Source organism: Actinia tenebrosa, unplaced genomic scaffold (assembly GCF_029948245.1).
Source record: "Actinia tenebrosa isolate PJP-AT-01 unplaced genomic scaffold, QUT_ActTen_1.0 PGA_scaffold4__44_contigs__length_22323623, whole genome shotgun sequence".
In the NCBI taxonomy this organism is placed as follows: Eukaryota; Metazoa; Cnidaria; class Anthozoa; order Actiniaria; family Actiniidae; genus Actinia; species Actinia tenebrosa.
The window spans coordinates 17,732,034-17,757,610 of NW_028292581.1; the positions used below are offsets into that span (position 1 = coordinate 17,732,034).

General features: G+C 38.7%; 3 protein-coding genes across 3 annotated transcripts; 1 reads left to right on the forward strand and 2 right to left on the reverse strand.

The window, feature by feature from the left end:
* Positions 1 to 1,566: 1,566 nt before the first annotated feature.
* On the forward strand, positions 1,567 to 10,764 carry LOC148907362 (heterogeneous nuclear ribonucleoprotein U-like protein 1). Its single transcript, XM_089036679.1, has 10 exons — positions 1,567 to 2,101; positions 3,129 to 3,187; positions 3,986 to 4,222; positions 4,362 to 4,474; positions 4,849 to 5,001; positions 5,348 to 5,455; positions 6,341 to 6,463; positions 7,103 to 7,228; positions 7,858 to 8,023; positions 8,915 to 10,764. Exons 1-10 carry the CDS (start codon positions 1,983 to 1,985, stop codon positions 9,766 to 9,768), a joined length of 2,058 nt encoding a protein of 685 aa, XP_088892805.1. The 5' UTR covers positions 1,567 to 1,982; the 3' UTR covers positions 9,769 to 10,764.
* A 1,601-nt stretch (positions 10,765 to 12,365) lies between these two features.
* LOC116303739 (uncharacterized) lies at positions 12,366 to 14,863 on the reverse strand. The gene has a single exon (XM_031713325.2). The coding sequence runs from the start codon at positions 14,432 to 14,434 to the stop codon at positions 13,334 to 13,336; it is 1,101 nt and encodes a 366-aa protein (XP_031569185.2). The 5' UTR covers positions 14,435 to 14,863; the 3' UTR covers positions 12,366 to 13,333.
* Positions 14,864 to 18,651: 3,788 nt separating this feature from the next.
* LOC148907363 (serine/threonine-protein kinase 35-like) lies at positions 18,652 to 20,167 on the reverse strand. The gene has a single exon (XM_089037184.1). The coding sequence runs from the start codon at positions 20,076 to 20,078 to the stop codon at positions 19,116 to 19,118; it is 963 nt and encodes a 320-aa protein (XP_088893310.1). The 5' UTR covers positions 20,079 to 20,167; the 3' UTR covers positions 18,652 to 19,115.
* Positions 20,168 to 25,577: the final 5,410 nt, after the last annotated feature.

The window sequence follows — 25,577 nt, forward strand, 5'->3', positions numbered from 1 at the left end:
CATTAAATTATGATCAGAAAATGTGGGGTTATCTAATTAATGAAAGCAATCCATCTTGAACAATTTGATTAACAAAAGTGTAATATATTGTTGAATGAAAAGAAGCCACAGGAATAAATTGTAATATACCCAGCACACTCAATACAGTTTTCAGAAGTATAGTATAACTGAGGCCATAAAGAAAATAGATGGCACAGTCAATCTAATTCTTTTTCTAGATTTGTTCAATCAATCATAACTATTCTCCATGTATGAGGGAGGACCAAGGATGGTTGATCAAAAGATTTTATTATTTAAATCTTATTAAAATCACTGAGTTATAGAACAGCGTCATGTTTACTTGAACAAACACACGTATCGGAACAAACTGCAGTGTTGATACTGGGAAAACTGATGCTGCTCTTAAAAATACTGTTGATGGTTTGAATTGCAATTATTCACATTTAGATGTGCAGAAATTGGCTGCAATGCAAGTAGTGGTGTTACAAAAAAGAATCTATCAAATGAGAAGTCGTTTGTGAAGAATCCTTGTCGAACCAAATGAACTGTGCGAATGCAAAGATCGACTTCCAAACTATGTTTTAGCAAAATTTCTGAAAATTTACTATGCCACAATGTATGTTGTTATGTTATTATATCAACTTGGTATGGAACTGCCAATTTGTGCATAATAGAATAGTGTTTAACATGGTTGCTATAAAATTGTGGTTTATTTCATTGACACCAGATCATATGGTGGGAGTCAGTTGGTTGAAGTTAACAAGTGGTTAGGTTTAGTTTTATTCTGTGATGTCAACCAAGCTGCCACTTCAAATCTTTCAACATATCGTAAAAGGGGATGTTTGTTAGGGATTTGGAACTGACTCCAATGAAGGACTAACGATCCAAACAATTTTACACTGTGATGTGTAAGTTCTTTTATTCATATGTATGAACGAACTAATGCAGTTCAGGTTCACTTCATCATTACCAACAGGTATTTGTAATTTATGTTATGCATGTTGAGTGTTGTAGTTTATTATCGTTATTAATACTGAGTTGTTACAAAGCTTTAACTATATATTGATATATAAAATCATGACAAAAATTCTTATTTTTGTATTATGGAAACATGACAAAAATTGTATCTAGTATGTAGTCAGAAATTTTCAGAGAAAAATTGATTGTATATATATAATAATTGTATTTGATTTATATTACATATGTGAAAAAGTTGCCATTAAAATATATATGGCTATTGTCATTCATACAACTCCAATCATGAGAAATAAAAGTTGAATTCTAGCTTTTTACCATGCAATACATCATACATGTACCAAGAAATCTAGAAAATACTTGCTGATCCAGACAATAGCAAACGAAAAGGAATCTTTCTTTAAGGCTTTACTAGAGTTTGAAGAAGTTTTAAAATTATGTATTCTGATGTTGGTAAGTTTTTGTTGTCTTCATAACCTTGTCTAATATTTCAGCCATTCAACCACTTTCTTGGAGGTCTAAGACGAGGTGTGCCGCTCACTGGACTACCAGAGTGACAAGCAACATGTACAGGCAGGTCCAAATCACGTAGGCAAGGTTATAATTTCAAATCAAACAAAGTTACGCAAGAAACTACACTGAACAATGGATGGAAAACCAAGAGAATATGTTACCAAACTGAATCAATGTTGCAGAATTAATGGAAGAGAATTAATGAAGACATTAATCTCATTGAAAGACATCTAGGAATTGATCGTTAGATATAGCAACTGCAGTGTATCGCCTGGAGCGATATGCCAGTCATGTGGAAAATAATGAGAAATAAGCTATGACAGAGTCCTATAAAGATATACAAAACACTTTGAACAAAGAGTGTTAATAAACATAGACCTAATTCTACAGCTTTTCATAAGCTGTGCGTAGTTCAAAAGTCACTAACAATTTATCCAGAATCTTAGTCATTATAGGCTTAGGAAATACCAAGTGATGGATATTTGTGGGAAACCATGAGGAGGGAAAGAGAAGAGTTTGAAGAAGCAGAATATTACTCATGTTCATTTTCTCATTTTATTTTAGACACATCAAAGGAACAAGGAGATGATCTTGATATATCCGTCAACATAAGGTAAAACTCTTGCTTGTGTAATGTCTTGAGTAGATAGAATTTAATCAATCAATCTTTATTTAGTACCATGATTCCAAATAAACACAAGATAGAATAACGAAAAATAACATACTGTATCCTTGGACCTGGTTTTACGAAGGGTAGATAGCGCTATCAACAGATAAATCTTTATCCAGTGGTAAAGTCGATGCTGTTATCCAATAAATTTGTCCACTGGATAAGATTTATCTGTTGGATAGTGCTATCCACCCCCTGTACAACCGGTTCCTGTAGTAGTCATAGGCAAGCAAGACAGTTCACATAATTTAATATGAAAGAAAAGATTGTTAGACATCTTGCAAAAATCAAGATAGTGACCTAACATTATCCAACCAGGGCAAAAAAATAAAGGATGCTTATTGTCCGAACATGATGACTGACCACAATGCACTAATCAACATGGGACTGGTCGATAGGACTGGCTTAAGAGGCATTTGCCCAGAGAAGTGCCAATCTTGGTTGGAAATTGTCTGTTGACAAGCTTTCTTAAATCATGCAAACATGGCTACAAGTTTTCCAACCACTCCTATAGATCTCGAGGAGCAGACATGGAGGATATTACACAGTGGCATGAAGATAAATTATGAAGTTTATCTTCAAGTGGCGAAAATATTTTATGTGAGCGCAACAAAGACTGAGATATTTTTTAACGAGAAAAGATAAACTTCATATCTTCAAGTCAATGTGTAATTTTCTTTTTATCATATTGTCATTCACAAACAAAAACTCGTTGCAATGTGCGTTAAAGTGAACCAGATAACATCAGGAGTGGCGTCATCGATATCTTCACATGTGAGGATAGAGAAAATACCTCACTGAAGTCCTGGATGAGTTCGTATGAAAAATACGAATGCCATATTTCCCAATAAAACACTAGTGTCTATAAAACAAATCACTTTATATTGCCTTAAGAATTAATGCAAATTTTGTATCTAGGAAAGTTAATACAAGTACCTTACCAATAATTGTCCTTTTCTTTCTTTTTCAGTAAAGTGGAAGAGGAACCTGAAGTGGAGCTTGATGATTCCCTGGTTGTTTTGGACAAATGTAAGGAAAATTGACTAGTTTGACTTTCCATTTCAACACCCTGAAAAAACCTCCGGGCTGATCAAAATCAGGGTATAGCTAGCTCACAGATGGAACTCTGATACAACCTCTGGTCTTGCGATACAATATTCTTGTTTTGTGATACTATAAACTTGTCTTGCAATATGATAAAACCTTAATATTCACGTATGTGTGAATGTTAGGGCATAGTGAACTTACTAATCAAACCCTAAAACAACCTCTGGGCTGATAAAAGTCATAGCATGGCTAACCCATAGATGGAATTGAAATTTAGCTTGTTTGATTTTATGGAGGGAGGAAAATCAAAACCTGGAGAAAAAACAAGGGAGAGACATGACAAACTCTCCTCACATGTCATTTTGAGTCCAGGAATATTGAAGCTGAGATCCCAGATGTGAGCAACTAGTGCATTTACGCTGTGCTACCAATGCTATGTTAGCCAGCATAATGACCAATAAATAATGTCTTTGTTTAGCGAGGGTGACATGACAGTAGCTCTGATAAATTTGTCACCCTCTTTTAACGTCTCTGAGTGAGATGGGACCAACGTTTTCCATGGTCATCTGAGCCACAGCAACAGTGTAACCATTTGCAAATATGATAAGTTTTCTTTTAGAGCGAAGGAAGCACCTTCTACTCAGTTATTTTAGTGTTAGTCTGGCCGAAGCTTGAACCACAACCTCCCACACAACAGAGCAATGTTCTTACCAACTGAGCTAACTGGGAGGCAGTTCGGAGGAATGTGAAAATAGTGAATAATCGTTTTTTTCTCTTCAGACAACAGTGATCTCCATGTTAAGATCAGCCCACATGCCCTGAGCCTTAGCACCCTGAAAGAAGAAGGCTTCACATACCTGTGTGGTGGTGCAAAAGCAACCTGGGGGGTCACCAGTGGCAAGGTTTGCTATGAACTCAAAGTGACAGAACTGCAAGAGGTAGACCTGCCAGATTCAGAGGAGCCAAAGCACTTTGTCAGGGTTGGATGGTCTGTGGAGGAAGCCAGTTTTCAACTTGGTAAGCAATCATCTTATCTGTTGGAGTGATTTGTCTGACAAATACACCAATCTAAATTTCATTTCAACGAAGCTCAAAGTTGTTTCTATATATGTATTTGACCAATTACTGTACTATGTTGGATGTTCTCATTGTGTAGGTGAAGACACCCTCTCCTTTGGTTATGACAGCACAGCAAAGAAGTGTACCAATTCAGAGTTTACAGACTTTGGTCAGACATTTGGCAAAGATGATGTCATAACATGCTATCTGGTAATCATTACAACACTTATTTTATTGTTAAATAATGTTGTAGGCACTTTGCTGCTCAGTTCATAATTAGCTGTTCCAGATCTTTAGAAATGTGTTGTATAGGACGTTTGTGTGATGACGTCATTGGCCTCTACTACCACACTCCCTTGCACACTTTCTTTTGTTTATTCAATTAGCACCAATAGACCTATCCCGAATTCGCTTGACTGACCAGTGGATAAATCTATTGGAAAACAGCATTGACTTATCCACTGGATAAGGATTTGTCCGTTGGATAGGAATATCCATCCTTGGTACAACCGTGCCAGCTGTACAGAATGTTATTATTAGTTTGCCTTAGTCATTGAATAAATATTGTATGGATTGGTTTGCAGGATCTGGAGAGTGAAGCAAAGAAAATTTCCTTCAGCAAGAATGGTGAAGATGTTGGCGAAGCATTTGACCTGCCTGAAGAAGTGCAAGGAAAGGCTCTCTTTCCTCATGTACTAATAAAGAATACTGAATGCAACCTGAACTTTGGTTCACAGGTATGTATTTTAAGAATAAAACACGGTAGATTTTACCATGCTTTGTTTAGTAATACAGCATGCAGAAACTGACAAAAGCATGAAAGAAATGTGAACAAAAGCACTGACCTGCATTCTGAGAAAATATAAATCCATTGTAGTTTTCAATGTTGTTTTCTCATACAAAGTTGCCTGCTCGCACAGATGGTTTCAGCAACCATGCTTTGTTTAATTAATACAGCACAGTTCTCAACCAATCAGAGTGTATCAGAGCTACAAATTAAATACTCAATAATCAATATGATAAACCAAAAGTGCATTTTCATCTTTGATATCTAAGTTATTTCATCTAACCATTGGGTTGTAGGATGAACCTTGGTTTGCAACAAAGGAAGGATTCACTTTCATTCAGAATTGCCCTGAAGACTCCAAGGTCCATGGAGCAAGAGGACCAGAATCAAAACAGGACTGTGAGGTCAGTACCTAGAATAACTTTACAGTTAGAGTGCCTCCAACACTATAGGACTTTAAGTCATGAAGTATTTCTGGGTCCAATCACACAAAAAGATCACTACAACCTTGCCAAAACTTATTCCCAGAATTTATTCTCACTTTCAACAATTAGATACATAATTATAAACAGAACATCCTGCTATGAAAAAAAAAATTAGAAAAATATCTGTAGACGTAATTATAAATGTTTTGGACCTGGAAATTGTTTTTTGTTCGAATTACGCCACACTTAACAGCTCCACAGTACATAATGTAAGATGTGTAGTTCCAGAAATCATCCATACCCACCCCACAGAGGAATTTGGAATTTCCGAAGAGTAGGGGGGTCAGAGACAACAATAATTACAGAGTATGTATGGAAGAAAATTGGAATTTCCAGGGGGTAGGGGGGTGTCAAACATTTTATAGGCGCCACTCAATCACAATGAATTGCAGAAAATCTTTAGATGTTTTATTTTTAGCTAACTCTGTGTGAACTAATAAACACTGGCCTGATACTTTAGAACTCTTTTCCTGATAGCAACAGTAGAATTGATACTCTAGATCTATTTAAGACAACTTAAAACATTTTTGTTTTGAACAGCATATCCATATTAATTCCATATTTATTTTTCTTTCATAGTTTAAATATACATATATATTTATTCATATCTAAATACATATACTACTCTATAATTATCATTTTTATTATTTTGCCTCACTTTTATTGATTACTTTTTTATAAATTTATTTATCGATCTATTTATAACTTTAAATTACGTATTGTAAAGCGCATCGAGGTTTCAGGATGCGCTATATAAATACTCTTATTATTAGTATTCATAATTTGATGGTTGTTATTTTACAGGTAATGATGATGATTGGACTTCCTGCTTCAGGAAAAACAACATATGTAAAGAATCATGTCAGTGAAAACCCTGACAAGAAGTATAACATTCTAGGAACTAGTACTGTTCTGGATAGAATGAAGGTAAGATACAGTAGAATTACTTGCCATAGTCCAGCTGCAAGTTAGTCTCCTACGCAGCCATCATTGGTTTCAGTCCCAAGATCCTCATAGGCCCTCTAATGACGGCTGCAAAGGAGACTAGCTGCAAGTATAATACTCCATTTTACAATTCCATTCAGTGACCATGAATAATAGTTTGGGGTTTCCACGCATAAGAAAACCACAGTTTATCTTGCGTGGCAACTTCAGTCTCGGCTTGGGACTGTTATTCGTGGTTTCGTGGTTACTGAACAGAACTGCAAAATGGAATAGACATAGTTCTCCCTCCGACATTAGTGAACCAAACATGGATGCAGCAGTTTTCTTAGTGGAATAAAAATATTGTGCCACAAACGGCTACACAGTAGTAAAGCTTTATTAAATCATTTGTAAAGCATTTTAGAATTTTTTTGTTTTGTTTGAGCAATCATGACACGATACGACTGATCAAAGAGACGTTAAACATACAGTTGAGGTCCTGTCACTCACTACGCTCTCTAAATAAATTTGATTAATTAATTTTTTTAAAGATATCAATACTTCTTTGTACAGTTCATAAATTTTCCCACAAAAGTAATAAATATCTCTTTAGCATTCATCTATTTTGCTGTTGTGTTTCAGTTGTTGGGTGTTGCTAGGAAACAAGAGGTTGGTGGGTACAACAAGCACATGGACAAGGCTGCTAAATGTTTACATCGCTTGTTTGAAATTGCACCATCAAAGAAGAGAAATTATATACTTGACCAGGTAAAAACGTCTTCAGCCTCTTTCTACCGCTACTAAAATCTCTTGCACACTATTACTGCATTTTTCCTAAACATGCGAACTCTGTGTCTGCGAGCTGCACGCCGAAATTTGGTTTTTCGCTACTGTCAATCAAACCTAATCAGTCGGTACCTTTCATATTTTTGACTGGTGGCAGCAAAACGGAGACACGGAGTTCACATGTTAATACAAATTGCAAGAAAGGGCCCCTAATGATCTACCTTGTGTAAATAGATCCTTGGGTGGAGTGCGCTGCTAATGAGCCACCTCACCCATGCAACCAGCATCCAAATTGCTGCTGAATTCCTTGATTACAGACTCATTTACTCAGGTTTAGCCTCGAATCAGTGTCGGTAAATATTCACAAATACCAACGGTGAAGTAAAGAATGCACAACGTCAACAATACACTTTGAAAATATTTAAAAAATATTCTACACAAATCGAAGCTAACCCTGAGCAATAGAGAACTCGTAACTGGAGTATTGATTTCCTGATGTCCACTTATGTAGATGTACACCATTTTTCTCACTTATGAAGGCCGGAGCTTCACTTGAGCAATAAGATTCACGAGGTTCTTTTATCAAAGTAATGGAATTATTCTTGTTTTAGACCAACGTGTATATGTCAGCCCAGAACAAGAAGATGCGTCCGTTCGAAGGATTCAAAAGAAAAGCCTTCATATGTGTGCCAGCACAGGATGTACTGAAAGAAAGGATGGAACAGAGGAAGAAAGAGGGAATGGAGCTGCCATTTAATGCAGTCTGTGATATGAAACGTAAGTATGAGAAAAGATGAGACATTTATTTTTATTTTTAATTTTTATGCGAAATGTCATGGGGGGGGGGGGGGTGGGGGAATTTTTAATCGATACCCCTTAAACAGTCTCAGATCGGGTCTGATCTAAGTTGGAGCAGGTTTTGCGGTGAGAAGAAAATAGGAGAGTCCAGAGAAATTTCATACGAAAGGACAAAGAGGGTGGGGGGCATCAATTTTATCACTACCCCCAAAAACGTCTCCAACCTAAGTTGGGACAGGTTTTGCGTAGCGTCCTTTGCAGCCGCTGTGAGGCGCTTTCGGTTCACGTCAATCCCCCACTAGCGTCTGCTCAAACTTGAACAACATTCCTTTCTTCAAAATTGACTAATTAGAGAGAGCCCCACAAAATCTTGTGGGTATGACCTTGACCTTGGTACTGTATTCGGCGTAGTCTTGAAGGTCTTTCAATCCACCAAGTCTTTCTAATATACATGGAATATCCAACTGACTTTACCAAATATTCTTGTACGGCTTTTCTTAGATTCCTCTTTCTTACATATAAAACATATATTGTTAAAATTCGAAACTTTTTTGGTCGTATTTTTCGCATTTACGTGATACATGTGCAAATATAAACTGCAAACTTTCTTATCCCATTTTGCACGGGAAAATAAAAAATTTGCATATCACCTAGCAATTTGATTGGCTAATAGAAAACAATGAAGAAAGGAATGTTGTTCAAGTTTAAGCAGACGCTAGTGGGAGAATGACGGGAACCAGAAGCAAAGGAGGCTAGTTTTGCGGTGATAAGTAATGTTATTTGAAGATGGCGTGCTGGTCTTCACAGTAATAAAGGACATTGCTGTAAGATAAGTGGAGTAAACATGCTATATATTCTCTATTATTTCAGGAAGTTTCTCGATCCCCAAGGTTGGCGAGGTGTTTGATGAGATAACCTACGTGGACCAGGATGAAGAAACGTCTAGAAAAATCATAACAGAATACGTTAAAGACGGCAACTACCAACGACGACGCACCTTCAGTGGAAGTGGTAGTGGCGAGCCTGAAAATAAACGACCCCGCTATCACGATCGACCCCGCTATGGAGGACACGGTGGCGGGGGCGGTGGTGGTTATTACGGTGGTGGTGGTGGTGGATGGGGCGGTTCACCCAGAGACTATCGGTATAATGACAACAGACGAGGTGGTGGCTTTCGTGGTTCCCCTCAGAATAGAAGAGGGGGGTCTCCTCAGTATGGGCGTGGTGGCCGTGGAGGATATAGGGATAACTACCGAGGAGGGAGAGGAGGATATCAAGGTGGAGGAGGGAGAGGAGGCTATCAAGGAGGAGGGAGAGGAGGCTATCAAGGAGGAGGATATCAGGATAAAAGGAGCTATGGCGGTGGATATGGCGGTAACAAAGGTTATGGCGGTGGGAAGAGCTATGGAGGTGGAGGAAGCTACGGCAGTGGTGGTGGCTACGGTAACCAGTCACACAAACAGCCACAGCAGCAACAGCAGCAGTACAATTATAGTGTACAACAACAGACTCCTCGGCAACCAGCCGCCACCCCGCAGACCCAAGGAGCGTACAGCAACTACAGCCAATACTATCAAAACTATCAACAGTATGGACAGCAGCCGCAACAGACTGGCACACAGGCAGCTGCTACTTCCACCTACCAGCAGCAATACCCAGCGTACTACCAACAGCAGGGTACATATCCGCAGGGTGGAGGATACTCCGGTAGTTATGGCTACTAGATTCCCTTTTTTGTCCTCACCAGTAAAGCGTCGATACCTTAAGCTACTACACTCGCTAAAGTTTTTTTTTGTTGTAAATATCTTGTTACATCTTGAATGAATTGTGACGTGTAGAAGTGAAAAGTGACATTGCAGTGAAAGCCTGATGAAGATAGAATGAGACTTGTCTAAATTACTGCATAAAGAACGAGTGATTTTTGGGATTTAGATTTAATAGAAAATTTTTAGTACGAAATGCAAGTGCCTTAGTGACAATATTCTTTTCATGTTTATTTTATTAGTATTTAACAAGTTTAGCATACGAGTGGTTTTGATAAATCCGTGAAATACACTTAAGCTTATTTAGTGCTATTACGCTCTAATTCTTTTGTTTTCTATTGTGTTTATCCAATTATTACACTCTAATTAGTACACTTTGGTAAGCATGGGTGGGGTAGCGCCTCTCACCAATGCGACCCAGGTTCTAGTACCCCCTCGGCTTGGTGTCGTATGTGAGTAGTGTGTTGTTTGTTGGTTCTCTCCTGTGCTTCGAGGGTTTTCCTTCCGGGTTCTCCTGTTTCCTCCCTCCGCAAAAATTATATTCTAATTCAATCTAGAAAGGGCCTAGATGAAAATTACTCTGTGTAATTCTAGTTACCCTAGTTATTCTAGTTATTGTTTCACGGGTTCATGAAAACCACTCAAATTCATGTTTTTTGATAACTTGTTAAGCGATGACGACCTTGTAAATAACACAACTTCTACTTATGCATATCCACGTGGATTTATGAAACTAGCAAAAATATTCTCACCTGGAATCGAAATAGAAAGAATCCTCAGTCAGTTTTTGTTCTTTGATCCAAAAATAATCGCTGGTTTTCACAGCCGCCATGTTGGATGAAGTTAAAAGATTGATCATTTGTCTCTTGTTGTATCATCCAACATGGTCGCCATGCATTTTGTTATTTTTTAATGTCTTGGGAATGATTGCAAAAATGCAATAAATTTTTCAGTTAAGTTTCAATTGTCATTTTATTTGTCGTTGTGGAAGTTTGCAATGCTTTTCGTAAGACTTACTTTTCGCTAGCGCAGATAGTCTTTCGTAAGAAATATGTAGTCAAAATTTAAGTCCTAACTGTATGCCGTCTTGATTATCCTTGCAGCGCTGCTGAAATTCTTCTATTGCACGTTACATCATCCCGCCCATTTTGGTGTCGTTTGACTAAATTCTCATTTATTAGCATGCATTGTTAACCGCACCGCGATGGCCGCCATGTTTTTGTCTTATCTTTCTTGGGATTATTTGAAATTAATTCTTGAAATACTCTTGGCCAATGGTAGGCTGCTATTTCAAACGCTTCTCTCAATTAAGATGATTATATATAATACGTTTTTATGATTATAACAATAGCAGAAGTCAAACCAGTGTGCGGTGGAAGTGTTGAATAGCCGCTTGTCATTTTCAAGCTTTGATTAGTGGGTTATTTCCTAGCATTTTGATTGGCTCAATTATTCAAGCCAGATTTTGTACGAAAACCTCTTTGTTTTTTTTTTACCAGGAAATTCCAAATCTTAAATCAAAAATATGTTTGTCAAATTTTCACTTTTAAACCAATAGGCCTTTTACCGAATTCGCTCGAGTGTTCACAAAACTGTCGTCGCTGCAAGTGGAGGTTGTATTTGATGTGTTCATACATTAACTGTATTTTATCAAGTCCATCCTCGACTTGGAAACATTGTTTCGTGGTCACCCAAGAAAATCGGGGAAGGCTATGTTCAACTTTTTCTTGGCAAAACGAATGTGAGAATACCAATAACGACTCTAATATTTGTATTTAAAAAATGTCTAAATTTTCACCGATTGCTGTTCTTATTTTATTTTAATTTCCCGTGAAAGCTGTTTATTGAGCTTTAGAATCGGAGGAATATTGAACAATAAATAGAGGATATTACATGGTCGCGCGGAGATACGAATTTTATCTCCGAGTGTTGAAAAGATCTCTCACGAGTGAGCGCAGCGAAAGAGTGAGAGATTTTCAACACGAGAAGATGAATTTCGTATCTCCAAGCGCCCATGTAATATTCTGTTTATTATGTAATTATCCATAAAATCAACTTAATAAGCTTTTTTTTTTACTATAACTAACTAATAGCTTAAATACACATGGTAACGATATTTTCACGTGAAAATAACGTTATTTTCACGCGTGAAGATATCAATTTTTCGAAATAGAGAAAAATAGATATTTCATTGGTAATTATATAATAAACAGAATTCTCTGACAGTGGTTTTCTTGAATTAAGAGATTGAATCAACAGATTTAAAAAAATAATAAATATCGTAATTTTTGAATATTTACTATGTAACCTAGCTGCTTATCTTATCAATAAAACTAGCTTTGAAACGAGGTATCGTGTCAGAAATGATTTAGGAAATTATCCATTGACAAGTTCCTTTTACTGAACTTTTGCCTGCCTACTCTAACCATGAACACTCGAGTTTGTTAAAGAATCAAAAACTAAAGAATTCGAGCTGTGTGTATTGAAAGTCTATAAAAAGCTATTCAAGGAGATGAAATGAAAGAAAAAAATAAAACTGTACACAAAATAAAATAAACTCGAGTTTTAACAATTTATTAAAGTAGAACGATAGTAGCCTGGGTGTAATTTTTTTCCACTGTTCAGACCACGTGTCATTCCCTAGAGTATCAATTCCTTGTTTAACTGTTGCACAAGAAAAGATACATGATACAATACAATACAATATTATGTGCTTTATTTGTATCTTTACAGAAGAATTGTAGAGGTTACCTAGAATAACTATGAGAGCTAAACAAGCTGTAACACAAATATCTCAAATTACAAAGAATAATGGGTGGAAAAGTAGACTAAAATATAAAGATTATCGATAAATTTCAATAGGTATCTATATATACATTATTATATATATTTATGATTATTTAATTAATTATATTTATACGTACTGTATTACTATTTACCAATATCAACTCAAAGAATCATATTTTCAAGAGAATGACTTAGTATGAAATGGTAAAAATTTCGACACCCAAGCCAAAGGTCCTGAGTTTCAGTGCCTATTTTGGAGGTTGGTCCTCCAGGAAGGAATGAAACTTCTCTCTAGCTTGACTAACAAAATATGAAACTATCTAAACCTGTGAGGTGCGTATCGAGGAGAGAAGTGACGAGGTCCTGTCATTCGTGTAGGGGTGTGCATACGGATACAGTCAATTCAAAAAACGTTGTCGTCGACAAACTCAAGCCTACGCGACTGGACCGAAAGGAACTCTGGGTAGTAATCATTGAAGCCGAGTTGACTCCATAATTTTATCTGACTAGTTATGCCTGGTTTACAGCACGAACCTTCGTAGGCGCGCGGGAAGTGTTGAAGGAGACGTTTTTTTAATGCCTTCATATTTTCGGAATTGTGAACTGAATCATAACTACTTTGTTTTTCTTTCCCTAAACCCAAAGACATGCATTTGCTGGATTGTTTCTCGCCATTATTATCTTTACTACTAGCGGGAACAATTAATTCAAAACGAATATTTAACCGCTTCAGTGAATTTTACCCATATTTCTTTCGGTCCAGTCGCGTAGGCTTGAGCCGGTCGACGACAACGTTTATTGAATTGACTGTATGTACCGGGGATCTGATGATTGCAGGACGTGGGGTGTGTGATGGTACGTTCCTGATGGGTGCACCGGGGGTGGGGGAGGTAAGGAAAGGACTTCTGTGAGAGGGGAGTGCGTTGATAGGGGAAATTCTATGCATTGGTCGGGGTTTGGAGTGATTTGGAGAGGTCCAAAACTCTGTGAAAGGGACAATTGTTGCGGGTGAGGGCGATACTGAGAAGGGCCTGCATGACGATAGTGGGGTGTATTGTTTTGTAGAGGAATTTGTGCAAAGGGCAGTTTGGCGGTGGGGTAGTATATTGTCAGTAGCGATTTGTCTGGAGGAAGAAAGGGAATGTGAAATAAAGTTGTTGATCGGGGAGGGAGGTTGCGGAAGAGGATCAGGCATCGGGGAGCAGTGTGGTTGTGGAAAGGGGCTCTGGCGGTAGGGTTGAAAATCGTGAGTAGGATATCCCGGCTGTTCGATGGGAGACGAGAAGTCATCAGGGTAAAGAATAGAATCAATTTTTTCAAGTACTTTTTGTGCACTAGGTCTGTTCTTGGGGTTGTAATCTAGCATACTACGAAGTACCTGTCTAGTTAAACTCGACAATCCATCGAGGGGCACCATGATATTCGTATTCCGTGTCATCGCCATCCCGAGGCCAATCCTTTGACCACTCACACTGACAAATGCTCCATAATATTTCTTTCCCCCGGCTGACATACATGCCCGTGTTAGGATAGCATACATTATTGTACCAAGAGCAAAAATGTCTGCACTTTCCGTATAGTGTCCTCTAAAGACCTCTGGTGCCATCCAAGCCGCTGTTCCTAGAGCTGTTCCCATATAAACTTGGTTCAAATAAGACACGAGCGACTCGTCTGATAGCATGGCATGAGATTGTCTTAGGACTGCGAACTCTCTGGCGAGGCCAAAGTCCCCCAACTTGATGCACCCATTACCGGCCAATAATACGTTTTCTGGCTTCAGATCTCGATGAACGATGTTATTGGAGTGTAGATAACACATAGCATCGGCCAACTCTTTCATCTATCGTAGGTTAGTACCGCTATCACTTGGTCTTGCTAGACGACTGTTGAGATTTCCGCCTTCACAGTACTCCATCAAAATCAGAACAAAAGTTGATCTGGAAATCTTAGTTGTATCGAGACCGCAGAGTCGTACAATATGATCGTGTCTGCACTTGGCCAATATACCAATCTCCTTTCTCACCATGTTTACTGCCTCATTATTCTGAACTTCGATTTTTTTCAGCGCGTAAACACTGCCTGATCTGCCATTCTCTGTCACTTTGTACACTTTGCCAAAAGCGCCTTCCCCTAGTAATTTTTCTACAACGTAGTTCTTTCCTTGTAAGACAAGAACGTTGGGTGTGCGTGGGGAAGCCATCCAAGTATACAAACGTTTAAAGTTTACGACTGAAAGCCTTCTAGCACATTACGTCTAGCGTCGCTAGTAAATAAAGCGAAACCGGAAAACTTGGACTTTTCTTGGAATTTTGGAACTCAGGCCCAGTGCCTCTCGTCTTGACGAAAGCTACCGATTGTCAGCTTCGTGACGAGGGATCAGGGATCAAGCCGGAATTACACACTACTAATCAGGGTTCACAGAAGAGGAATCGGGATCGTATGAATAAATACATGAGGGACCATACGTGAGTTTTTGGGACCATGGTCACTTTTTTGATTTTATTGTTTAAATACTCCATCGTGATTGGCTAATTTGTATGAAAATTTGTCTGGGTGGTCTTGGTTGGTGTAGTTGCACAGTAACAAGAGCAGGGGCGGCGGAAGCTGAAAATCTTTGGGGGGGCACTGCAAAAATCTTTGGGGGGGGCCTCTGGAAAAATCACAACAATAACTTAATAACAGTATTAAAAATCGGATCTATGCATTTATATTTCATGTGAACCAACATTTTGTATGGGGGCCAGGCCCCCCCAAAAAATCCATGGAGGGGCTCCGCCGCCCCTGAAGAGAATATACTTAAATGTGTATTCCTTTCCCACTGGATCTCCAACCATCTTGCCCTATGTCTTTTTCATTTACGACTTCTACTATTGCTTGCTGAATTAATTCCCCAATCTACATGTTACATCTTTATATTATTATGACTCTTGAAAACCACTTGAACGACGAAGACTGAAAATTCAAAATCAGAAAAGGAAGTTTCTTGGAATTAGTTCCAGCAAATTATGTGCCGAATCTAATGCAAATGAGCAAAGCCTGGTATGTTTGAATTCATTTGCACGTAGACTCGACACATGTGACATTGGACGTTTAATTAAACTGGGCCTACATAACTCAGTGGAAGTTTAGTGTTAGGCTTGCCCTGTTTCACTATGACGTCACTACTTGTTTATGTGGGGGATACAATCGCCAAATCCAATAGAAAATTCAACAAAATTTGCTCCTAGCGAAACAGTTTAATCTAAAATGGCCTGATTTTCAGACATAATATGTGTTAATATGTACTAAAAAAATATTCTGAGCGTTTGCTGGCTATTTTATTTCTCTTCGTGGATTGATACGGGTTTTTTGAACAATTTTCGGTGAATTTGTGTTGATTTGATCCTGTCCAACGACCATGATCCTTTGCGTTTAAACAATAGATTGTTTTGATGTTACGTCATAGTGAAAAAGGGGAAATGTGGGGTACAGTTGACTAAACAAAGAACTTCGCTTTGATTAGATAACCACCAATGGTTTTTATTTGGTACCACCTTTTCAAGAATTCTATATTCTTTTGATTCTATTCTTTCAATTTACAACACTCTTCTGATTCTGAAGTACATTCTGAAATACATTGATTCTGAATTTCATTCAAAAACGTATCAATGAAATGCCTATTGTCCGGTTGCATCAGTGAAAACAAAAGAGTGAAGCATGGTTCACTGATCCTCCGTTTTCGGGAAGAGTTTCGGATTCATGTCGTTAAAGTTTCGCATTTCATTCGGCAAATACCAAAGCTCACTAACCCGCCCGTACTAAGTCGATCTTAGCTACCCTCAACACAACTACCCTTGGAATCTCGGCGTCAGATACTTAAAATGTTTATAGTAAGTTTCTTGCTAATGTAACAAACTATATAAAGGTGTTGACACACGGTGCAACATTCCAAGCAACGAATTTAAATGCGGTGACAAACATTCCAATAAAGTCACGCAACATCGCTTGTGTCAGCCGGCTATCAGTTATAAATTTGGTGCAAGCTGATTGACTGGATGCTGGTGCTAATTTGTTATGATACTCCGGTTTTGACGGTAAAAATAGATAAAAAATAAAAATAAAATAATCAAAAAAAAAAAAAGAAAGAAGCAACATGTCGGCTGATTGGATTCTTCTTAGCGCTGGTCCCATCAACCGCTGGTGCACATGTAACGATAAACTCGCCTTGTTTCAGCCCTTCTCTCTTTCTTACCATTTACTAGGGCGTGCGTTACACTGATACTTTACGTTAATCTGCTATCAAGTTACTGGTAGTACGATTACCGGAAATTCAACGTATCAGCGCCTTGTTTCAAATCTCAACACAGGAAACCCAAAGCACTTTATTGATTCATTTATTCATGTACAAATCCCAAAGCCGGGCTCCCTGTGTGGAAACCGGAGAACTTGGACTTTTCTTGGAATTTCGGAACTCATGCCCAGTGCCTCTCGTCTTGACGAAAGCTACCGATTGTCAGCTTCTGGACGAGCGACGTGGGATCAAGCCGGAATTATATAGTATTAATCAGGGTTCTCAGAAGAGGAATCGGGATGGTATGAATAAATCCATGAGGGGTTAAGGGATTATTTATGGGATTGGGGATCAAAATACATGAGTTTTTGGTATCTTGGATCACACTTTTGTGTTCAAATTTGTGTGAAGTGACACAGGGTCAATACCTGAATAGATCCCTATCCAAATGATCTTGGATGCCAAATACAAAAGAAAACCCTCGTCACGTCATCACGAGTGTGTAGTGACACAGGGTCAATACCTGAATAGATCCCTATCCAAATGATCTTGGATGCCAGATACATAAGAAAACCCTCGTCACGTCATCACGAGTGTGTAGTGACACAGGGTCATTACCTGAATAGATCCCTATCCAAATGATCTTGGATGCCAAATACAAAAGAAAACCCTTCGTCACGTCATCACGAGTGTGTAGTGACACAGGGTCAATACCTGAATAGATCCCTATCCAAATGATCTTGGATGCGAAATACAAAAGGAAACCCTCGTCACGTCATCACGAGTGTGTAGTGACACAGGGTCAATACCTGAATACATCCCTATCCAAATGATCTTGGATGCGAAATACAAAAGAAAACCCTCGTCACGTCATCACGAGTGTGTAGTGGCACAGGGTCAATACCTGAATACATCCCTATCAAAATGATCTTGGATGCGAAATACAAAAGAATTCACACTTTTCTCGATCGGGGATAGTCGTTCCGCTTCTCTTGGAGTCTATGTGAAGACTATATAATATGTCACAAGACGCGGTGCATAAACCAAAATAAACCTACTGCTTATATAACACCTGATCACACCACCATCATCCAGCGATCAGCAGCAATATAATGACCACAACAGGTCTAGAGAACACTAAATTGCTGAAAAAAAGACGAAGCGTCCCTAGTTCTTCTCTGCCATATACTTTAACACAGGGATCCCAACAGGGAATATTGCATTGCTTGCTGAATTAATTCTCCACTCTACATGTTACATTTTTATATCTCCCCCTGTGGACTCCCTGTGTTTTTATACCTAACCTCTGCATGATCAAAAGGGCCATTTCCAAGAAAGGTTTTTGTATCGTATCAATTGTATACCTCGATGTATATGCATGAATTCCAAGGTCGATTTTTTTCTCCCCGCTACGCCGCATGACTTCATTCAGTTCGGTTAACGTTTTCTTTTGCGGTTTATTTTTTGCCAAATGTCACTAACCATTCTATCACCTAAACAAATAATATAAGCTGTACAGTTCGTAGGATAACTGACTCTTTTGAAAACCATTTGAACGACGAAGACTGAAAATTCAAAATGAGAAAAGGAAATTTCTTGGAATTAGGCCCAGCAAATTATGTGCCGAATCTAAAGCAAATGAACAAAACCTAGTATTGTTTGAATTTATTTGCATTAGACTCGACACATGTAAATTTGGACGCTTATTAATTAAACTGGGCCTACATTACTCAGTGGGAGTTTAGTGAGTAATTGTGGGGTACTGTAGACTGAACAAACAACTCCGCTTTGATTGGATAACCACCAATGGTTTTTATTTATTTACCAGCTTTAGTCCAAGATTTCTATATTCTATTGATTCTATTCTTTAGTTAACAACATTCTTCTGATTCTGAAAAACATTATCTAAAAAGTCGTTTTAAAAGTTTGGTGTAAGACTACTTTTGTGATACATAGTGCAAAAAACTGAACTGAGCTTAAATATGTATAGCCAATAAGATGAATTCACAGAAATTCCGAAGTAGTAGCTAGCCAACTCGTATATAGACTCCGGCCTTGCAGTATATTCCCAATGCAGTCCAATCCAGAAGACAAAACAATAGAATCTTACTGTCACGAGAACTGAAATTCCTCTGAGTTGAACAGCTCTGCTGGGAATTGCTGAAACCGGTCTATAAGATGAAGCATGCAAGGAGCGTTCTTTTGTAGTTCATTTATAAGTGGTGCTAATTTATTATATAGGGATAATCCATTAAGAGCAACATGAGCTTGTCGGCTGAGTGGTTTCTTCTGCATTGGGCCTGATGTTACTGAGGATTGACTTCACCTTTTCAAGTACTTCTTCTGCATTGGGTCTGTTCCTGCGGTTGCAATCTAGCATATCACGAAGCAGTTCCTTCGTAGAGCGTGGCAATTCATCCAGCGGCACCATAATATTACGATCACTTTTCATCGCCACGCCAAGGCCGATCTCTTGGCCACTGGTGTTGACAAATGCTCCGAAGTATTTCTTGCCACCGAAGATCAGGCTCTTTCGCTCAACAATGGAGTAGAATATCGTACCGAGAGAAAAGATGTCTGCTTTCTCCGTATAGTGTCCGTCAAACACTTCGGGTGCCATCCATGCACCTGATCCTGCGACTGTATTCATGTACATATTCATCATATAAGACACAAGGACTTCGTCTGATCGTGTGGCATTGGCTTGTCTGAGAGCTGCAAACTCTCTGGCGAAACCAAAGTCCCCCAACTTGATGGAATCTTGGGCCGTCATTAGTACGTTTTCTGGCTTCAGGTCTCGATGAACGATGTTCTTGGAGTGCAGATAACGCGTAGCATCGGCCAACTCTTCCATCCATCGTAGGTTAGTATCGCTATCACTCGGTGTTGCTAGACGTGTGTTGAGATTTCCGCCTTCACAGTACTCCATCAAAATCAGAAAACAAGTCTCAATCAAAATCTCGGTTGTATCGAATCCGCAGAGTCGTACAATATGAGGGTGATCGCAATCGGTCAAGATATCAATCTCCTCCTTCGCCTCGTTTACTGCCTCGTTATTCTCAACTTCGATTATTTTCAGCGCGTAAACACTGCCTGATCTGCCATTCTCTGTCACTTTGTACACTTTGCCAAAAGCGCCTTCCCCTAGTAATTTTTCTACAACGTAGTTCTTTCCTTGTAAGACAAGAACGTTGGGTGTGCGTGGGGAAGCCATCCAAGTATACAAACGTTTAAAGTTTACGACTGAAAGCCTTCTAGCACATTATATGTCTAGCGTCGCTAGTAAATAAAGCGAAACCGGAAAACTTGGACTTTTCTTGGAATTTTGGAACTCAGGCCCAGTGCCTCTCGTCTTGACGAAAGCTACCGATTGTCAGCTTCGTGACGAGGGATCAGGGATCAAGCAGGAATTACATACTACTAATCAGGGCTCTCAAAAGAGGAATCGGGATCATATGAATAAATTCATGATGGGTCAAGGGATTATTTATGGGATTGGGGATCAAAATACGTGAGTTTTTGGTATCTTAGATCACACTTTTTGTGTTCAAATGTGTGTGTAGTGACACAGGGTCAATACCTGAATAGATCCCTATCCAAATGATCTTGGATGCCAAATACAAAAGAAAACCCTCGTCACGTCATCACGAGTGTGTAGTGACACAGGGTCAATACCTGAATAGATCCCTACCCAAATGATCTTGGATGCCAGATACATAAGAAAACCCTCGTCACGTCATCACGAGTGTGTAGTGACACAGGGTCATTACCTGAATAGATCCCTATCCAAATGATCTTGGATGCGAAATACAAAAGAAAACCCTTCGTCACGTCATCACGAGTGTGTAGTGACACAGGGTCAATACCTGAATACATCCCTATCCAAATGATCTTGGATGCGAAATACAAAAGAAATCACTCTTTTCTCGATCGGGGATATTCGTTCCGCTTCTCTTGGAGTCTATGTGACACTAATATATCACAAGACGCGGTGCATAGACCAAAATAAACCTGCTTATTTAACACCTGACCACACCACCATCATCCAGCTATCAGCAGCAATGTAATGACCACAACAGGTCTAGAGAACACTAAATTGCTGAAAAAAAGACGAAGCGTCCCTAGTTCTTCTCTGCCATATAATTTAACACAGGGATCCCAACAGAGAATATATGGGGTGGCCAGCGGAGGAGGCTAAACCGAAGACATACACTTTAAGATTTTAAGGGGAAGGGGAAGAGGTGGAAAAAGGGGGAGGGTTTTAATTTTTTGAGGCCCTGAAAAAGGGAGGGTCATGAAAAAAGGTAGGCTGTCATAAATTTATGCTCTTGCAGATGCCCCTCAAAGCACTAGAATTCGCATTTCCGAGGGTCTTAATTTCAAAATTTCTAGGTCTTCATCACCACACCACTCTCATTCATATGGTAGAAGGCAGATGTTGCTTGATATCAAAGAAAGATGCTTTTTCATACACTTATATATCGTTTCCTCGGTTTATAAGTATTTAGGGTTTTTTGGAAATATATCAATATGTTCAAGGAGAGGTCTTATTTCAGTTTTAGTTTGGGAGGTGTGTCTCGGGGAGAGTGTCACGTTATTTTTAGCCAAGCCCGAAGGAGCAAGAGGGTCAGAAAATTGCATTCCTATTTTCGGCTGTCAATTTCAAATCTGTAGCTGTCAGCCCAGCCTTCAAAAGATTATGGTCATATTTTTCTTTTTTGGGCTGGGTTGGCTTAGGTTTACTTATATGTTTTTTTGGTTCTTCTAAGTGGACCATTTTTGGCTTAACTTTTGCATATTGCACTGCAAGCTGATATCTTTGCACACTTTTACTGGTATCATTCTCAATCACAGCTGACTCGAAAAGCGTTAGGAATTCCTGTTGAGTCTGCTGGGATGCCCCATGCGCCGTCGACACTATTGGAGACCTGGTATTTACTTGAGATCCCAAGATGCACTAGACAAACGCTTCTATGCTTTTATTTATGCGTGCCAAGTTCTTCAACCCCTTACCTGTATCGAGGTAAAAAGGAGCCCAAGGTGTCTATGAAGTAAATTAAATTACCATCTGCTTTACCACCCAAGTCTGAAAACTCCCACTCATTGGGATATCCCATGCCTTTTCTTTGTATCCATAGATCGTCAGACCATACGTACGTTTCCCCAAGCCCATTCGCTGTAACCTCATGGTTTCTAAAGTCTGGGTTACTAAGTTTAAATTCATTTTTTAACCTTTCCCAGGCTACGCGGTCGTAGTAATTCTCTTTCTTCTTAAGGCAACGTCTTCTGGAAGAGGAACCTTAAGCTCATGCAATAATCTTCTCATGGTTAATGCTACGTGAAATCTTAAGAATGCTGTATCGTACATATCCATGGGTACGCCGCATCCCTTAGTAGCAGTCCAAATGGCAATTAAAGTTTAGCTGCTGTGGCCAATAGTTCGTGTCAGGCCCAGACAACCAATGCCTGGACTCCTTTCCAGAGTTATGGGTTATGGTAGCTTCTTTGAAGATGTTTCGCATGGTCATTTTGAAACAAACCCAATCCAACGGGGATTTCCAAATTGGTTACGAGATTCGAAAACCCAGCCTCTATGGTTTTTTGGTCCTACATAGGATATCTCAGCCTTGTTTCTATGAAGGTTTCTGGAAAGTTAGGCTTAGGCATTGCCATTTCCGTTAGGAAGTCTAAGTTGAATCCATCGGCGTCAAATGCATTTATTCCGTGGTAAGTAATATCCTTACCCTTTTTGAACTCAGAAAGGTCCGTAAACTGCCTTCGAAGAACCTCCCATCTTAGTCCTAAGGCGAGCTCCATAGAAGATCCGACGGGGTCTGGGTAGTGGTCAATTGGACCTCCAACCTTATCTATAAAAACATCGTATCCCATGCCTTCATAGTTAACACTAACCCCCCTAGGATGAAAGTAAAACTTTGAGACATCAGCTTTAGGATAATACTTCAAGAACTCTGAGCGCATTTATATATAATGACTGATGTAATACATAGTACACCTCCTTTGTATCCTAAAGTGGTACCAGATGAGACAAATGCTGAGGATATTCGGCTAAATAAAGCAATACTAGCCTAGCTCGACGGACAGACGAAGCACTATGAAGAGATCAGGAAAAAATATGCCAAGGCTAGAAGCGTGCTGCATAAGATTGCTATCATGACTGACCCCCTGGTCCGTGGCTCTCACGGGAACCGGTGTTGCAACGTCTCTAACCGGGCCGGGAATAGTTGTTGTTATTCCTTTGGCCAGTGTCAGGGCGACCTGTGGAATCTCGGCTGTCAGCACAGCTATCACGAAGAAATTATCCGTGAAGATCTCAAAACACGATCAAAGTATTAGTCTAGCAAAAGCCAAGAGTAATACGGTCTCTGACATGGTCTCCCAAGCGTTGCGAGACAGGAAAATTGATGACGTAGAATTATCACTCACCCTATCCGAAGAAAATAAATATTAAATATATTTAGGCACTGCCTAAAAGCGGAGCTCCCGATACGCGAGTCACAGCGAGCCAGTTGAACGAATGTGGAAGATAAAATTAAAATCGGAAAAAAACCTTCAATTTTTCTATTCAATATTAAGACAATGTTTCCCATAATAAAAAACATGCACTGAAAACGAATCAAAATGCACTACATCCTTTTCTTTGCGCGAGAATACTCTCCCGATCCCACTTATATGAATGTTGTACACAACTCACCACCAACCCCCCCCGGGACTAGTTTTTTTCTTGGAAGATTCTTCGACAAAGTTTTCCATGGCCGACATTTTTTAAGCTTTGAATTCCTGGTTAATTTTACTTATAAAACGAAAGATAACTACAAATAATCCAATACAATATCAGGTTAGTGAAATTTACCTCGGATGTCTTTCAAGGAAATCGAAATTTTGGAGATTTCCGAACTTTTATGGACAAATCAGGACTATGAAACAGACTTGAAAACTGGCGGTAAAAAAAAGGTGAGCAAAATACATAAGCTTACTTTTATTTCTTTTACACTAATAACGATGTTTGGTTAATTATCCACATCAAAAGTTTCATTTTTTACAAGAACCGTATTTTCATTCATAAAAGTCTTAACTATTTTTCGAGAAGCTAGAAAATATAAGCTTACTAGATTTTGAAAATTCAATTTTACCAGTTTTCATCTTGTTAACAACAAAAGTTTTTGAAAAACTAATGAGTTTACATTCATTTATACTTGACAAGAACAACTGAGGCAAAATAGAAAATAACGCAAAATGCAATGCAAATACAAAATAAAATTTTCTTTGTCAGTAAATTGGTATTTGGAAATGTTTTTTAATATTTTCTTAGCTTTTGAAAGAGAAAGACAAGGTACCGCTCTTTATACAATATCATATCTCACAACAACACAAATTTAAGCTCATTTTTATAATCATGTACTAGGTCGAAAAGCTCAATAAACAGTTGAATATTTGGTGTAATTTTAAAACTCATTCAATATTTAGATAAATTATCTGTAGAAAGATATAAAATTATTGAATGAAATTCAAAATGAAAGTACTCTTATCATAATAACACAACAGGTACACTTTTTTCGCACGTTTGTCATTCTAGTTCGTTGCTCGTTTGCCGGTCAATATTAGGAATGCTATTTAGCTTTAAACTTTGTCAAAAATCTCTTGCATTTGTTTAATTGTGGAATTCAAAAAGTGCTTTTTCAAATGATTATTTTATATCATGCATGAAGTACGAATACTCTTACCATGAGAACAAAACAAGTACTTTTTTCGCTCGTTCGTCATGCTAGTTTGTTGGCTCGTTTTCCGGTAATGTTGTAGCTATGTTATCTACACTAAATAAAACAAAATAGAAAATGTCCTAATCTCTATCTTCACACTGTGGCGAATTCTTTTTTTCCATGATTTCTTCAATAATTTTTTTGTTTCGTTCTTACAATATTTACAAAAAAATGATAGTTAAAAAGCTCGTTAAAAAAGTCGTCATTAATTTTCCAAGTGACGTGTGATTTGAAAGCTCGACCAATCAGAAGCGCGATGTACACCTGACGGGCGACACTTTTAGCGTTACGCACAGGGTTCCCATGCGATGACCACGAAAACTGAGTTGCATAGTTTACCATATTCTATACCTATGGTGTTCCGATTGCGCGGGAGCTCCGCTATGAAAAGCTGACGTCCGAGATTAGGGACAAGGAAATAATACCAAGAGGCGAGAAACGAGCTTCAAAGAAAACTTGCTCAGTAAATGTTTGTTTGAAAAGAACGAGACAAGATTCAATTTGCATATTGAACGTCAGTCTAGAAATTATGCATAGAAATTATGAAACGCCGGTTGCTATAGAGTTCTAATATTGTTCTTTTGTCGCGCATGGAACAGCATTAAATATCATACTACCACAACTTAAGCAGATAGCCGAAGTGTCATCTTGGAGTTGCATACGTCGTCCGCAGCACTTGTAAGCAGTTGGGGAAGACGCTACATAGAACACTTTAAGACAATTACTACAAACATTATATTGCCCATTAGTTATCCTAGGCGCTTTACAGTCACACCTTATATATTTTATATTTGATATGGTTAGTTGCGCGCAATTGGTACCCTCTCCCCAAAAAAATAGCAAACCGCGACCACACCCTAACCGACGCGGTAAATCGTCGGGTGAATTTGTAGGCTGTTCATCAAACCCTATATCTGCTGCTTTATCATGATTAT

What these genes read in the sequence shown, in the direction of transcription:
- LOC148907363 (XM_089037184.1), bottom strand. Translation starts at nt 20,078, where the DNA reads ATGGCTTCCCCACGCACACCCAACGTTCTTGTCTTACAAGGAAAGAAC.
- LOC148907362 (XM_089036679.1), top strand. Translation starts at nt 1,983, where the DNA reads ATGAGGAGGGAAAGAGAAGAGTTTGAAGAAGCAGAATATTACTCATGT. An exon ending in GGAAGCCAGTTTTCAACTTG is followed by an intron (nt 4,223 to 4,361) that starts GTAAGCAATCAT and finishes CTCATTGTGTAG; the next exon opens with GTGAAGACACCCTCTCCTTT. An exon ending in ATGTCATAACATGCTATCTG is followed by an intron (nt 4,475 to 4,848) that starts GTAATCATTACA and finishes ATTGGTTTGCAG; the next exon opens with GATCTGGAGAGTGAAGCAAA.
- LOC116303739 (XM_031713325.2), bottom strand. Translation starts at nt 14,434, where the DNA reads ATGAAAGAGTTGGCCGATGCTATGTGTTATCTACACTCCAATAACATC.